This window comes from Mustelus asterias, chromosome 10 (genome assembly GCF_964213995.1).
Source record: "Mustelus asterias chromosome 10, sMusAst1.hap1.1, whole genome shotgun sequence".
NCBI lineage: Eukaryota > Metazoa > Chordata > Chondrichthyes > Carcharhiniformes > Triakidae > Mustelus > Mustelus asterias.
Window position 1 is genome coordinate 35,179,223 of NC_135810.1, and position 17,668 is coordinate 35,196,890.

At 43.1% G+C, this 17,668-nt stretch overlaps 1 protein-coding gene across 1 annotated transcript in view; it reads left to right on the forward strand.

Moving 5' to 3' along the window:
• dnajc3a (DnaJ (Hsp40) homolog, subfamily C, member 3a) overlaps window positions 1–17,668 on the forward strand; it is a 110,205-nt gene that overhangs the window by 73,306 nt on the left and 19,231 nt on the right. The window contains exons 7-11 of the mRNA XM_078221656.1: window positions 1,293–1,412; window positions 1,811–1,916; window positions 5,725–5,845; window positions 7,706–7,838; window positions 8,255–8,403. Of these exons, the coding sequence (XP_078077782.1) occupies window positions 1,293–1,412; window positions 1,811–1,916; window positions 5,725–5,845; window positions 7,706–7,838; window positions 8,255–8,403 (629 nt within the window). The remainder of the gene's footprint in view (window positions 1–1,292; window positions 1,413–1,810; window positions 1,917–5,724; window positions 5,846–7,705; window positions 7,839–8,254; window positions 8,404–17,668) is intronic.

The window sequence follows — 17,668 nt, forward strand, 5'->3', positions numbered from 1 at the left end:
ACTGGAGGGTTGGCAGTTAGAGGAGGAATGGGGAACATGGCTGCTCTTGTGATGTGGTCCTACATCAGACTCTGTGCAAAACAACTCAAACAAAATGTGCAATGCTCAATGTGAAAATGGGTGCAAATGTGACTTTAAGGGTGCTTAAAGTCCCAACTTTAAGTAAAACTCTTCAAAGCTTTTGACAAGTGTTGTCAGAAAAAATTGATGCTGAGCCACAACAGTGCTGAGAACGTATAACCAAATAAATCAAAGAATTCCATGTTGCAGAAGAGGTCTATCAAGTCTGCACTGATGCATGAAAGGCCCTGATTGCCCACCTAACCCCACTTGGCCCATAATCTTGAATGTTATGGCATAACTAATACTCATCCAGGTACTTTTTAAAAGACGGGAGGCATCCTGCCTCCACCACCCTCCCAGGCAAGGCATTCCAGACCGTCGCCACCCTCCGAATAAAAAGGTTTTTCCTCAAATTCCCCGAAACCTCCCACCCCTCACTTTTAACTTGTGTCCCCTCTTAACTGACCCTTCAAGTAAGGGAAACAGCTGCTCCCTGTCCATGCCCCTCATAATCTTGGACACTTCAATCAGGTCACCCCCACAATCTTCTCTGCTCCAGAGAAAACAACCCAAGCCTATCCAACCTCTAATTTAAATGTTCCATCCCAGGCAGCATCCTGGTGAATCTCCTCTGCACCCCCTCCAGTGCGTTCACGTCCTTCCTATAATGTGGTGACCAGAACTGCGTACAGTACTCCAGCTGTGGCCTCGCCAAAGTTTTATACAACTCCATGACCTCTCTGCTTTGGTAATCTATACCCTGATTTATAAAGGCAAGTGTGCCATATGGCCTTTTCACCACCCTATTAACCTGCCTTTCCACCTGAGATCTATGGACAAACATGCCAAGGTCTCTTTGTTCATTTATATGACATTAATGGTTCCTATATTTTGTTTATGGATCTTCACTTGTGAACAACAAAGTCATCACTCTTGATACTATTATTTACAGCAAGGATATGAAACATTAGCTTGGTTTGATCTGAGCCAACCCAATATTTTCTTTCCTTCCGGTTCAATGCTTTCATTTTTGTTTTTGTGGGGAAAGGGAGAAAGTAGTTGGGATAAAACAAACCATAAACATTATTTTGGATTTGTGCCCAACTCTACCTCCTTTCCCACTTGTCCCTAACATTTTTGTTTTTTACTTTCTGGAATTGGAGTTTGCTTGAGTGAGCTTTTGCCATCATTGCATTAAATGCTAATGTAACATGTTATGATTTATTTAGTGAAATTCGCGAATGCCTGAAATTGGACCCAGATCACAAACTCTGTTTTGCCCACTATAAGCAAGTGAAAAAGCTCAACAAGCAGTTGGCAACTGGAGAAGACTTCATAAAACAAGAAAGGTAAATTACTCTTTTGATCATTCAACTTGGAATGCATTCTGTGCATACTAGAATAATGGGCATTAATTGGCATGGTTTATAGTGAAATGTATAATCACAGTAAATAGAAGGGTCCTGCTTATTAAACAAAATATTGTTTCTAGTTCTTGTAGTACATTGTAAATATTTTAAATAAAAACACAAAATGCTGGATAAGAGTTAGTGTTTCATGTCTGTATGACTCTTCAGACTGAAGAGAGATAGAAATGTGAAAGATTTCACCCCTCCAACTCTGAAGAAGAACCATACAGACTTGATAACTCTGGTTTTCTCCACAATGCTGTGTTTATCCAGCATTTTCTGGTTTTATTTGATTTCCAGCATCTGCAGTATTGTAAATGTTTTCTTTCCTGACATAGATACTCTGATGCAGTCAGTAAATATGAGTCTGCTATGAAAACTGAACCAAATGTTCTTCAGTATACTTTGTATGCAAAGGAAAGAATTTGTCATTGTTTATCAAAGGTAAGAAGTTTTGTAATTGGACTATTTGAGGCTTTGGTTATGAATATGGTGGTAGCATGTATTAAGAGATAATTCAAGCATTCGTCTCAAGTTATGCTTGCAGGGTGATTTTAATATCTGTGGTGTCGAGCAGAAATTTATTTTTAGTCCCGATGGTGCAGTGTTGAGTTACCAGATTATGGATTCAAGCCCCCTCTAGATCTTCTGAAGTTGACAGTGCATTACAGTACTGAAGGAGAGCTGTATTTCCCAAAGTGCCATCCCAAAGCCTTGTCTTTCTGATCCAGTGAATTTAAGAATGGCGAAGGATATTATGACATTCAAAGCACTGAATGTTTTGGTCAGTGCATCAGCTAATGTTCAAATTCTGCCAACACCACCAGTATTAACTGAATATTTGTCCCTTGGTAGAAGGCATCTGCCATATAACATTCGCAATATGAAGTGCATTATTGCTAGTACTCGGGTGTTTAAGTGCACTTCAGAGTTGAATTAATCGCTGCTTTCCACACCAAATCCCAGTGTGGGATATGGCCCGATAGGTAACTGGTGGAGGGAATAGAGCCATTTGTGAATTTTTTTTGTATAGTTTCTATACCTTGTGATTCTGGTTGAAACTGGTTATGGACCTGAGATTTAAATTATGGCAGCAGACATGATATTTAAAGGCTGGAAAGAAATACTGGGAGAAAATGGGGTCTGTATTCTTAAGTGAAAAGTTTGGCGTGGCAAGTGTACAAAGAACAGGAACAGAATTTTACAGTCCCCAGTTGGAGATTGGTAAAATGCCCCAAGTGGCCTTGCTGTGCTCTTGCCTGCCCACAACAATTTTAACATGGGAAAGGCAAGATTTAGGGCAACCTGTCATCCTTAATCCAGTTGAGGTCCTTTTTTTAAATGGCTAGCTGGTGCTTCCCATCTAGCCTTGATTTTTGAGGGAGGAGTTTAGGAGCGCACAAGTGTGGTAGGTCCACATTAGGACGTGCACCCCCCCATTCAGACCTGCTGCTACTCGGACACCCTGGCTAAACAGATTCTTCAGGGCATTAAACTAGTGGTTAGCACAGCATCAGGGACCTGATTCGGTTCCCAGCTTGGGTCACTGTCGGTGTGGAGTCTGCATATTCTCCATGTCTGCATGGATTTTCTCTGGTTGCTCACATTTTCTCCCACAGTCTGCATCACGTGCTGGTTAGGCGCATTGGCCATGCTAAATTCTTCCTCTGTGTACCCAAATAGGCACTTGTGTGGTGACATGGGGATTTTCACAGCAACTTAATTGCAGTGTTAATGTAAGCCTACTTGTGTGACACAAACTTTACTTTGGTACTATGGTGCTAATGTGATTGGTGGGTATGTGTTTACTCTGACTCTTCAGGTGGGGGGGGGGGGGGTCCAGAAGCACCATCCCAAAAATCCTGCCCAACTCCCTGATGTGAATTTGAACCCAGACCCTAGAAAGATTATGGAGTGGGATTTTATGGCCTCTCTCGAACCAAAGCAGTAAAATCCCACCCAGGGTCTACAGACCTTCCTGTGCTCTGCCCCTCACTCGCTCCAGTTCCCGTGGCGGGCAGGCCGGTAAAATTCTGGCCTATATTTTATGAACTGTTACCTTAGACTATTAATACAGAAACTCAGTTAATGTTCTGGGAACCCAGGTTTAAATCCCGCCACAGTGGATGGTGGAATTGGAATTCAATAAAATCTGGAATTAAGAATCTACTGATGACCAGTTGTCAGAAAAATCCATCCAGTTCACTAATGTCCTTTTTTAGGAAAGGAAATCTGTCCTTACCTGGTCTGGCTTACATAGAACATAGAACAGTACAGCACAGAACAGGCCCTTTGGCCCACGTTGTTGTGCCGAGCTTTGTCTGAAACCCAGATCAAGCTATTTCCTCCCTATCATCCTTACATATGACTCCAAGTCACAGCAATGTGGTTGACTCTCAACTGCCCTCAAAAATGGACTAGCAAGTCACTCTTGCTTAAGAAGGCAGCTCACCACTATCTTCTTGAGGACAACGAGGGACAGGCAATAAATACTGGCCAAAAGAAAATACCCTTGTCCCACGAATGAATAAAAAAACCATTTAATCTCTCTTTACTATTGCATTCCTCAAATTGTCATCTTAAATCCACCATAGCTAACCTTGAGCATTATAACTATCTAGAATTTATTAGAAACCACATGGCTAAGAGTGACTACCCTTGACTTGAGGCATTTGTGGCATTAAGGAGCTCCAGCAAAACTGGAATCAGTCAAAAATTCTCCACTTTGTGCTAGGATCATACCTAGCACAAAGGAAGATATTGAATTTTGGAGGTCAGTCATCTCTCTCCCAAGATCTGTTGCAGGAACTCCTCAGGATAGGGTTCTAGGCCCAACCATCAACTGCTTCATCTATGACCTTCCCTCTATCATAAGGTCAGAAGTAGGATTGTCACTGATTTCACTGACTGATGTAGTCCGAATCAATTTGTAGCAAGGCCTGGACAACATTCAGGCTTGGGCTGATAAGTGGCAAATAACGTTTGTGCCACAAGTGCATCTCCAAATGACAAAGTGGGAAGGGATGGCAGTAGAGTCTAATCATCTCCCCATGACGTTGACTTTATCATTACTGAAGCCCCCACTATTAACAGCCTGGTTGTCATTGACCAGAAACTGAACTGGATCAGCTCTGCTACAAGAGCAGGTCAGAGGCGGAGTTCTGTAGTGAGTAGCTCTCCACTGGGTTTGCCAAAGCTTGTTCACATCTACCAAGCAGAAGTCAAGAATGTGATGGAATACTCCTTGTCTGGAAAGTGCAGCTGCAACAACACTAGAAGTTTGACGGTATTCAGGGCAAAGCAACCTGCTTGATTGGGACCCCATTCACCATCTTAACTTTCAATCCCTCGTACACACTGCTTCAGTGGTACAGCTACAAAGTATGCTGCTGCAACTTGGCAAAGCTCCTTCTATAGCCTCTTCCAAACCCATGATCTCCAAAATCTAGATAGACAAGCGCAGCCGATTCTTGGGAACACCACCTGCAAATCACCCTTATTAAAGAATATGGACTTCACTTTCTCAGCCAGCATTTTTCGCCATCCCTAAATGTCCTTGAGAAGATGAACTGCTGCAGTCCATGTGGTGTAAATACACCCTGTGCTGTTGGGAGTGAGTTTTGGGTTGATGCCAGGTGGTCCATTTGGTTTTATTCCTTTAACTTTGCTAGCTTGATACAATTGAGTGGCTTGCTAGACCATTTTGGAGTGCATGTAAGTGTCAACCACATTGCTATGTCTGTATGGGTCACATGTAGGCCAGATAAGGATGGCAGATTTTCTTCCCTAAAGAGCATTGGTGAACCAAGTGGGTTTTTACAACAATTGACAGTCATCATTGGACTTTTTAATACAATTTTTATTACTAATCCAGCAACAATACCACTGCCATTGTCACTTTCTAACAACACTGTTGGTATACCAACATTGCACTAATTCAAGAAGGTGGCTCAGCACCACCACCTCGAGTGCAATTGGGGATGGGCAATAAATGCTGGCCTAGCCACTGACGCCCATGCCCTGTGTAAGAATAACTGTCAAAAATCATAATTTAGAATTAATGAACCTTGGTCTTCGCAATTCTTCCTTTTTTGATAGATTATATATCCGTCTTGAGTGAATCTTGTATTGTTAATACCCCCCAATTTGCAAGTAATCTAAGTCAGGCTAAAATTATGCATAACTTTCTTCCAAGGAAGACTGAGTAATTCATGAAGGTAGTACCCTACTATTATTGTAATTTCTAATTTAGAACCAACAAGCAAAAGAAGCCATCACCACCTGCACTCAAATATTGGAGCAGGATGCCAGCAATATAAATGCGTTGAAAGACCGAGCAGAAGCTTATATTTTAGAGGAACAATATGAAGAAGGTACGGGTTTGCTGTTTCTCTTAATATATGCCTATGTTTATATCTATTGCACGTTGAGATCCAAAATTTCATTCATCCCGTTTGAACTACAACTATAGGGTTCGTGGTGGGAGATACAGGAAGGATATCAGAGGTAGGTTCTTTACGCAGAGAGTGGTTGGGGTGTGGAATGGACTGCCTGCAGTGATAGTGGAGTCAGACACTTTAGGAACATTTAAGCGGTTATTGGATAGGCACATGGAGCACACCAGGATGATGGGGAGTGGGATAGCTTGATCTGGGTTTCAGATAAAGCTCGGCACAACATCGTGGGCCGAAGGGCCTGTTCTGTGCTGTACTGTTCTATGTTCTAACTAATTTGACAAACCTGTTGGAATTCTTTTGAAGATGTAACTAGTAGAGATGACAAGGGGGAGCCAGTCGATGTGGTATATTTGGACTTTCAGTAAGCATTTGACAAAGTCCCGTGCAAGATTAAAGCACATGGGATTAGAGGAAATGTATTGAGATGGATAGAAAACTGGTTGGCAGAGAGGAAACAATAGGAGTTAAGGATCCTTTTCAAATTGGCTGGCAGTAACTAGTGGGGTACCAGAGGGATCGGTGCTGGGACCCCAGCTATTCACTATATGTTAATGATTTGGATGAGGAAACAAAATGTAACATCTCAATTTGCAGATGATACCAAGTTGGGTGGGAGGGTGACCTGTGACGAGCATGCCAAGATTCTTCAGCATGATCTGGACAGGTTGGGTGAGTGGGCAAATCAATGGCAGATGCAGTATAATTTGGATAAATGCTTCCAAAGTGAATAACCTCACAAAGACGAGAAGGCAGATTACTATCTGGCTGTAAATTGGGAGAGGGGAAGTGTGCAGCGAGACCTGGGTGTCCCTGTACACCAGCCACTGAAGGTAAGCATGCAGGTGCAACAGACGGTCAAGAAGGTAAATGGTATGTTGGCCTTCATTGCGAGAGGTTTCGAATACAGGAGCAGTGATGTGTTGTTGCAATTGTACAGGGCCTGTTGAAGCCACACCTAGAATATTGTGTGCCATTTTGGTCTGTCTCCCTCCTTTTCTGAGGAAGGATGTTGGTCTCAGGAGTGCAGCAAATGTTTACCAGGCTGATTCTGGAGATGGCAGGACTGATAGGAGGAGGTAGAGACTGGGTTAGGATTGTTTTCACTGGAATTCCTATGAATGACTGGATATCTCAGAGAGACTTAATAAAATTCTAACAGGACTAGACCAGGTAGATGCAGGAAGGATGTTCCTGATGGTGGGGGTGTCCAGAACCAGGGGTCAGAGTCTGAGGATTTGGGGTAGACCATTTAGGACGAAGATAAGGAGACATTTCGTCACCCAAAGAGTGATGAGCCTGTGAAATTCGTTACCACAGGAGATATGATGCCAAAACGTTGAATGTATTCAAGAAGCAGCTAGATCTAGCACTTGGGGTGAATGGGATTAAAGGTTATGGGGAGAAAGCAGGATTAGGCTATTGAATTGAATGATCAGCCATGATCGTGATGAATGGCCGAACAGGGTCGAATGGCTTGCTTCTATCTTCTATGTTTGTGTTTGTTTAAAACTTGCTCATTAACATTATCAATAATAGCTTCCAATCTTTGAATTCTGGCCTATCTCTTCCAATTTTAAGGTTTTGTCGATCTGATTTCTGATTTAATTCTAAGGTACAGGTTTATGAGAAGACTTCAAGTTAGCTCACTTTTGCCCATTATAAAACAGTAGTTCATTAGTTTTTATGTTGCAAGAAATGCACTGCATGCTGCCCACTTGAGTGAGAAACCTAATATGCAGAGTTCAGAGTAAATTCAAAATTATTTGTGTTGTACAGCAATCAAAGACTATGAAGTTGCAAGAGATCACAGTGACAATGATCAAGGAATAAAGGAAGGGCTGGAAAGAGCGCACAAACTACTAAAACAATCACAGAAGAAAGATTACTACAAAATATTAGGAGTGAAAAGGTATTTACTGAATCTCTGCCAATTTTTACTGCTATCTATGGATCCTGAGTCTGGACTGAGACAATTGACTTTAAGTTTATAGTAGGCCTTGTAACATGTAAAACACTGCATAGACAGTATATTTTATTGACTACTGAAGGCAATACATTTTTAAATTAGGTGATGCAGTAAGAGAATTCATGTTTGTTTTTGCAGTTGTAAGCGTAATAAATTCTAATATACAACATGCATTTTGAATTAATTTAATTATTCTGTCTGTGTTTTTAAATTGGGCTAAATTGTGGAGCAATAGAGGCTCAAAACACTTTCTAAGACAACTTATTCAATCTATATGTTTGCATTAGACCTTGTGCAGTTTAAATGCACAAAACCTCAACAAGCTGGAGATGTGAAGTTTCTTTCTTTTGACATTTCAGAAGTGCCAAAAAACGGGACATTATAAAAGCATACAGAAAACTAGCAATGCAGTGGCATCCTGATAACTTTCAGGAAGAAACTGAAAAGAAGCAAGCAGAAAAAAAGTTCATAGACATAGCAGCTGCTAAAGAAGTACTCACTGATCCAGGTATGGAGTGGTCTCTTTTTCTCTGAGCTAATTGCTGAATAATTAATTGACATCTTATTTCAATATGCATTACAAATTTACTGGGTATATTCCATGTTAACATTGGAAATATTTACCTGCAGTATCTGATGAACCTGAAAGTCATTTCAGGCTCTGTGGGGATTGGCTAGATGACTGCAGTGTGGGGCAGAATAGTATCTCTGTCTCTCTCTCTCTCTCGTGATGCTGGATTTGCAGCTTGTTAACGCCTGCTGTGAATTGGTCCTTCGACTGTTGAATCAAATCTCAGGCTTCCCAGTCCTGGAACTTTCCAAAAAGTCTTTCTCTCTCTCTCTCTCTCTCTCTAGAAACACTGCTGTCTTCCAGCTTCTGGTAGCAACTGGGAAACAAAACACTAACTCCAGAGTGGGGAAAAAAGCACTGCCTCTGTCCATTTCAGGCTACTACTGAAAAGTGAAACTTAAAAACTGGACTTCTCTATGAATCTGTCCTTGGCCATGTGACAAACTGTCAATCGCGCTTCACTCTGCATTCCTAAGGGGCCATTAAAACAACAGGACCCTGCATTAGTCCAGATTAAAAATGAACATGATGTCAATTGTACTGCCTCAGCAGCAATAAAGGATACCAGTTACAGACAGCACCGCACCAATAAAATGTAGGGCCTGTTTGAGGCATCTTGCAGAGAAACATAATTGAAATACATTTCAGGCACAGTATTGTCACTTCAAGGAAACAACCTGGCTGTTAAATAGGGAACATTGGCCAGGTTGCCTAGTTGCAACAGGAGTGGGACAGATTCTGAAGACCAGCTGGTTTTTTTTCTTGTCTCTGTGCTCATTTTCACACTCTTGAATTTCCTTGTGTAAAGTTGCAGGCAGTTGACAAAATGGTGATTTTAAAGCCGTGCAAGTTAGTATTTCCAACTGAAGATTATAGCCAGAATTTTACACATTTTAGAAGCATGTCCCATTGTCATTGTACCCTCGCATAATATTTTGTTTGGTGGATGTGCGTGCAAGTTTCAGGTGCACATGCTGATCAGCCAATTGATTGGGATTTTGACCCGTCTGCTTTACTGTTGGCAGGCAGCCTTTACTTTTTAAGCTGCGAACTTGATCCAAGTTAGAATGAAATTCAGGGTTCAAATTTGTTTGGGGACTATGATCTGTGTCTGATTGACACTTGTGGCAGTTTTGCCACTTTTTAAAAATGGGTCTGCAGCTCCCTCAGCTGCACAGTAGCTGTTGCGCGTGTGTGCGGGTGCGCGCGCACCAAGGGACCACATCACATGTGTAAGCCTGCATGCGCAGCGTACGTCTCTCACCGGATGGTCACTAATTGGCATAGTGGTATTGTTGCTGGACTAGTAATCCAGAGACCTGGGGAAATGCTCTAGGGCTTGAATCCCACCATGGCAAATGGTGAAATTTGAATTCAATAAAAATTAGGAATTAAAAGTGTAATATCCATGAAACCATTGTCATTTGTCATTAAAAACCCATCTGGTTTAAAAATGCCATTTGGGGAAGGAAATCTGTCGTGCTCATCTGGTTTACATATGAGTCCTGATTCATAGCAATATAGGTGACTTCTTTTCAGGGATCGTTTATATAAAAAAAAATTGGCCCAGCCAGTGATGCCCACATCCCATGAATGATTTTTTAAAAAAGAATCATGTTAGAAACATGGTCCTGGGCAGGAGTGGGTTTTGCACCCCATCACTTGGTGTCCATCCAAATGTAAAATTGAGTCTTTGTCAATTGTAGATCCTCCTATCTGAATTTCCTATTGGAATTTGTGGTGTTTAACCAGTCAAACGAGAACAGCACAGGTAATGAATCAGTTTAACATTTGAACAATACTTAGAACTGCTATACTGTTGACATATCTAAGTTCCAGTTCAAGCAGTATTCCTCTTACAGACTTGAACTCCTCCTTCAAAATCAAATAATGCAGGCTTATGTGTGTACTTTTTGAACACATCTGAAGAGATCTTTTCAGTAACACCTCTTTCAAACAGTCAACAACTGCGCTTGATTTTAAACAATGAAACTAAAGCACTCTTTCCTGCATGTTTAGCTTGGATAGTCAAACTTTTTCCCAGGGTGGAAGAGTCAATTACTAGGGGGCACAGGTTTAAGATATGAGGAGCAAGGTTTAAAGGAGATGTACGAGGCAGATTTTTTTTTGAGTAGTGGGTGCCTGAAACTTGTTGCCGGGAAGGTAGTGGATTCAGTAGTGACATTTGAGGGGCGTCTTGACAAATACATGAATAGGATGGGAATAGAGGGATATGGTCCCCGGAAGGGTAGGCGGTTTTAGTTCAGTCGGGCAGCGTGGTCGGTGCAGGCTTGGAGGGCCGAAGGGCCTATTCCTGTGCTGTAATGTTCTTTGCTCTCCTCTCAAATGGTTTCCTTCTGCTCTGTAAGGATTGTATGATGACTGTCAATCAACCTAATCAAACGTCTATTGTGACCCCAAGCAAAAACCCAAGTAAACAAAAATGCATTAACTGTTGAAGCACGCACATCTGAGCTAAAATCAGCCATTATCCTGCATTCTCGACATTTGAGCTGTCTGCTGCCAAAACTAAAACAGAGCTGACTTTCAACCATGTCCCTTACAATGATAAAGGCACAGTATCATCACGCTCCCTTAAAAAGATGAACTGACGGTATAAAAAGATGGCTTCACTTTTCAAGAACTCGAAGATGTGCATTATTTTACTACATCTAAGCATGCAAATAACAGTGGTGTAAGAAGGAATTTTCAATGTTGGAAGAACTGAACAATACCAAAGTTGTAATAAAGCTTCAGCAACCATGTTCTCTTCCTCCTTTCCTCAACACACTGCTTCGTCTTTCTTTCCAGAGATGACCACCTGTTTTCGATCCTGCCTTGATTCCAAGTCTGAGCTTGATTCTGTTGTCATGATTATAAATAATTCTGGCAATGTCCTCAAGAATTATGCCAACTGGCACAAACCACTTCGGATTTTCTTTTTAATTTCCTTCAGAGTCCAAACAGCTCTTAAGATTTCCGGAGTCCTGAAATGTCAAAATGAAGTAATCGTATTCTCAAGGTTGAGCTGGTCACAGACTTTGTCAAAAAGAACCTGTCCCTTTGCCTGGTTTCCCAACTCACGTGAGTTTGGGGCCAGCCGGAAGGGTCACTTTATCTGTCTTTTTTTTTGTACTAACTGGCCTGCCTTCTGTCAGGTAGTCCAACTCTACCTTCTTTGTGAACTGGCTTGGCCATAGAAGTCATGATGTGGAGATGCCGGCGTTGGACTGGGGTAAGCACAGTAAGAAGTCTCACAACACCAGGTTAAAGTCCAACATGTTTATTTGGTAGCAAATACCATAAGCTTTCGGAGCACAACTCCTTCGTCAGATGGAGTGGATATCTTCTCAAACAGGGCACAGACACAGAAATCTGTAATTTGTTTTCTGTGTCTGTGCCCTGTTTGAGAACAGATATCCACTCCATCTGACGAAGGAGCTGTGCTCCAAAAGCTTATGGTATTCGCTACCAAATAAACCTGTTGGACTTTAACCTGGTGTTGTGAGACTTCTTACTTGGCCATAGAAGAGAGAGGGTAGCAGTGGAAAGGTCTTTTTCTGATTGGAGGTCTGTGACTAGTGATGTTCCGCAGGGCTCTGCACAGGGACCTATATATATTTTTTTACAGCAGGATATAGATAGGCTGGAAAATTGGGCGGAGAAATGGCAGATGGAATTTATCCAGATAAATGCAAAGTGATGCATTTTGGTAATCTAATGCAGGGGGGAGCTATACAATAAATGGCAGAACCATCAGGACTATAGTCACACAGGGATCACAGGGATCTGGGTGTGCAAGTCCACAGATCCTTAAAGGTGGCAGCACAGGTGGAAAAGATGGTGAAGAAGGCCTATGGCATGCTTGCCTTTATGGGACAGGGCATAGAGTATAAAAGTTGGCATATGATGATGCAGTTATATAGAACGTTGGTTAGGCCACATCTGGAATACTGCGTCCAGTTCTGGTCGCCACACTACCAGAAGGACATTGAGGCTTTGGAGAGAGTGCAGAAAAGGTTTACCAGGATGTTGCCTGGTATGGAGGGTATTGGCTATGAGGAGAGATTGAGTAAACTAGGGTGGTTCTCCCTGGAAAGACTGAGTTGAGGGGCGACCTAATAGAAGTTTATAAAATTATGAAGGACATAGATAGGGTGAACAGTTGGAAGCTTTTTCCCAGGTCGGAAATGACAAATGCAAGGGGTCACAAGTTCAAGGTAAGGTTCAATACAGATATGCGGGGGATGTATTTTACACAGGGTTGGGGGGGCCTGGAATGTACTACCAAGCAAGGTGGTTGAGGCAGACACGCGAGGATCATTTAAGACTTATCTAGATGGCCACATGAACAGACTGGGAATAGAGGGATACAAACGGATGGTCTAGTTAGGAACACATGATCGGTGCAGGCTTGGAGGGCCGAAGGGTGTGTGCTGTGGCACACACTCCAAAGCTTCCACATCCTTGTGGTGGTGTGGTGACCAGAACTGCACGCAATACTCCAAATGTGGCCTAACCAAGATTTTATATAGTTGCAGCATGATCTGCCAACTCTTGTACTCAGTGCCCCAGCTGATGAAGGCAAGCATGCCATGTGCTTTCTTTTTCATCATGGCCACTTGTGTTGCTACTTTTAGGGAACCGTGGACCTGCATGCCCAGATCTCTCTGTTAATGTTCCTGAGGGTTCTGCCATTTGCAGTACAATTCACGCCTAAAATTCGGAGCACCCGGAGGAAACCCACGCAGACACGAGGAGAATGTGCAAACTCCGCACAGACAGTGACCCGAGCCGGGAATCGAACCCGGGACCCTGGAGCTGTGAAGCAGTAGTGCTAACCACTGTGCTACCGTGCCGCCCGTATCTAGGCCTCTCAATACTGAGAGGCCTAGATACAGTAGGCATGGAGAGGCTGTTTACATTGCTGGGAGAGACTAGAACTCAAGGGCACAACCTCTGGTGAAGGAACACTCCTTTAAAACTGAGATGAGGAATTTATTCAGCCAGAGGGTGATGAATCTGTGGAACTCATTGCCTCCGGACTGGAGGCCAGGTCATTGAGTGTCTTTAAGACACAGGTTCTTGATCAATAAGGGGATCAAGGGTTATGGGGAGAAGGCAAGAGAATCGCTTGAGTCATGATTGAATGGCAGAGTGGATCCGATGGGCCGAATGGCCTAATTCTGCTCCTATATCTTGTGGTCTAATTACCTGCTGCACCTGCAAACCAACTTTGTGATTCATGTACAAGGACACCCAGGTCCCTCTGTACAGCAACACTGCAATTTTTTTAACTACTTAAACAATAGTCCACTTTGCTGTTGTCCCGACAAATGGATGACCTCATTTACCAATATTGTACTCCATCTGCCAGACCCTTGCCTACTCAACTATCCATATCCCTCTTGCAGACTTTATTACAAGTGCATTTGCTCCTTCCCCCACCATCTCTTTTTTAGTACCCTGGGATGCATTGCATAAGGGCCAGGAGACTGACCTTTAGCTTGCCCAACTCACCTCTTGAGTGGTAATAGTTTCTGGATCCTCACCTGCCATAGCCTCCTTGTCTTCAATTTTTGGCATGTTATTTGTGCCTTAACTGTTCAATGCCTCGGCCATGTCCTCATTTCCCATTATTAAATCTCCCTCCTCGTCCTCTAAAGGACTAATGTTTACCTTGGTCACCCTTTTGTTTTAAATATTTGTAGAAACTTTTGCTATCTTTTTATATTCTGAGCTAATTTACACTTGCCTATCTCTTCTTTTTATAACTTTTTTTTGTGGCTTCCTGGTGACCTTTAAAGATTTCCCAATCCTCCTCGTTTCCCACTCTTTGCCACTTTGTATGCATTTGGTTCAATTTGATATCCTTTATTTCCTTAGATATCCATGACTGATTTATTCCTTTTCTACAGTCCTTCCTTTTCACTGGTATATAATTTTGTTGAGAACTGTGGTGGAAAAAATTGTTTTGACAGTCCTCCACTGTTTCTCAATTGTCCCACCATAAAGTCTTTGCTCCCAGTCTACCTCAGCCAATTCCTCCCTCATCCCATTGTAGTTTCAACAAAGAACAACGAAAACTACAGCACAGGAACAGGCCTTTCAGCCCTCCAGGACTGTGCCGATAATGACGCCTGTGTCTAAACTAAAACAGAAAGTAAGATGGATGAGAGTAAACTAGCTCAGAATATAAAAAGCTAGCAAAAGGGTTTCTACAAATATTTAAAACTAAAAAGGGTGGCCAAGGTAAACATTGGTCCTTTTGAGGATAAGGGGGATTTTAATAATGGGAAATGAGGACATTGCCAAGGCATTGAACAGTTGAGGCACAAATAACATGCCAAAAATTGAAATCTGTATCCTTCCATTCCTATCCTATTCATCTAGTTGCCCCTCAAATGTCACAATCGTACCTGCTCCCACCACCGCCCCGGGCAGTCATTCACCACCCTGTGTAGTTTTTTTAAAAAAAATTGCCTTGCACATCTCAACTTTTCCCTATGCACCTTAAACCCATGTCCCCTATATCTTCACTTTTCTACCCTAGGAAAGAGCATCTGACTCGGCACGGTAGCACAATGGTTAGCACTGCTGCTTCACAGCTCCAGGGACCTGGGTTCGATTCTCGGCTTGGGTCACTGTCTGTGTGGAGTTTGCACATTCTCCTCGTGTCTGCGTGGGTTTCCTCCGGGTGCTCCGGTTTCCTCCCACAGTCCAAAGATGTGCGGGTTAGGTTGATTGGCTATGCTAAAATTGCCCCTTAGTGTCCTGGGATGCGTAGATTAGTGGGTGAAATATGTGGGGGTGGGGCCTGGGTGGGATTGTGGTCGGTGCAGACTCGATGGGCCGAATGGCCTCTTTCTGTACTGTAGGGTTTCTATGATTTCTATGACTACCCACTCTATCCATGCCACTCATAATCTTGTAGACTTTTATCAAGTCATCCCTCAACCTCCGACGTTCCAATGAGAACAAACCAAGTTTCTCCAACCTCTCTTCGTAGCTAATACCCTCCAGACCAGGCAACATCCTGGTAAACCTCTTCTGTACCCTCTCCAAAGCATCCACACCATTCTGGTAATGTGGTGAACAGAATTGTACACCATATTCTAAATGAGGCCTAACTAAGGTTCTGTACAGCTGCAGCATGATCTGCCAATTTTTATACTCTCTGCCCTGACCGATGAAGGCACATATGCCTTCTTGACTACTTTATCCACGTGCATTGCCACTTTCAGAGATTGGTGGACACATACGCCCAGATCTCTGTTTCCTTTGCTTAAGCACAAGACACTGGTATTGGATTTTACCTTCTCGCCCTCCATCTGTATTTTAAATTCAACCATACTTTGATCGTTCCTTCCAAGAGAATCCATAAGGCCAGATTTAGGATAGCTTGTTCCCTCATGGGTTCCATTACATACTGTTCGAGGAAACTTTCAAGAACAAAGAAAATTACAGCACAGGGACAGGCCAATTGGCCTTCCAAGCCTGCACCAAACATGCTGAACTGAAATACTTGACCCTTATGGGGACCATATTCCTCTATTCCCACCCTATTCATGTATTTGTCCAGATGTCCCTTAAAAGTCACTATCATATCTGCTTCCACGACCTCCCCTGGCAGCAAGTTCCAGGCACCCACCACCCTGTGTAATAAAAAAAAACTTTCCCCTTAAACCTATGCCCTCCAGTAATTGAATTTTCCACCCTGGGAAAAAGCTTCTGACTATCCACTCTGTCCATGCCCCTCATAATCTCGTAGACTTCTATCCGGTCACCCCTCAACCTCTGTTGTCCCAGTGAGAAACCAAGTTTCTCCAACCTCTCCTTCTAGCTAATGCCCTCCATACCAGGCAACATCCCGGTAAATCTTTTCTCTACACTTTCCAAAGCCGCCTCATCCTTCTGGTAGTGTGGCGACCAGAATTGAACACTATTTTCCAAGTGTGGCCGAACTAAGACTCTCTATAAAGCTGCAATATGACTTGCCAATTTTTAAACTCAATGCCTCGGTCGATGAAGACAAGCATGCCTTCTTGACTACCTTCTCCACCTGTGTTGCCATTTTCAGTGACCTGTACACCCAGATCTCTCTGCCTATCAATGCTCTTAAGGGTTCTGCCATTTACTGTACATTTTCCCATCTGTATTGACCTTCCAAAATGCATTACCTCACATTTGCCCAGATTAAACTCCATCTGCCATCTCTCTGCCCAAGTCTCCAGCTGATCTGCATCCTGCAGCATCCTCCGATGGTCCTCATCGCTACCCACAATTCCATCAACCTTTTGTGTCGTCTGCAAACTTGCTAATCAAACCAGTTACATTTTCCTCAATCATTTATATTACAAACAGCAAAGGTCCCATCACTGATCCCTGAGGACTGCCACTTGTCACAGCCCTCCATTCAGAAACGCACCCTTCCATTGCTACCCTCTGTCTTCTATGATTGAGCCGGTTCTGTATCCATCTTCCCAGCTCACCTCTGATCCCATGCAACTTCACCTTCTGCACCAGCCTGCCATGAGGGACCTTGTGAAAGGCCTTACTGAAGTCCATGTAGACAACATCCACTGCCCTTCCCTCATCAATCATCTTCGTACTTCCTCAAACTCGCTCAAGTTAGTGAATAGAACATAGAACATAGAACATTACAGCGCAGAACAGGCCCTTCGGCCCACGATGTTGCACCGACCAGTTAAAAAAAAAACTGTGACCCTCCAACCTAAACCAATTTCTTTTCGTCCATGAACCTATCTACGGATCTCTTAAACGCCCCCAAACTAGGCGCATTTACTACTGATGCTGGCAGGGCATTCCAATCCCTCACCACCCTCTGGGTAAAGAACCTACCCCTGACATCGGTTCTATAACTACCCCCCCTCAATTTAAAGCCATGCCCCCTCGTGCTGGATTTCTCCATCAGAGGAAAAAGGCTATCACTATCCACCCTATCTAAACCTCTAATCATCTTATATGTTTCAATAAGATCCCCTCTTAGCCGCCGCCTTTCCAGCGAAAACAATCCCAAATCCCTCAGCCTCTCCTCATAGGATCTCCCCTCCATACCAGGCAACATCCTGGTAAACCTCCTCTGCACCCTCTCCAAAGCCTCCACATCCTTCCTGTAATGTGGGGACCAGAACTGCACACAGTACTCCAAGTGCGGCCGCACCAGAGTTGTGTACAGTTG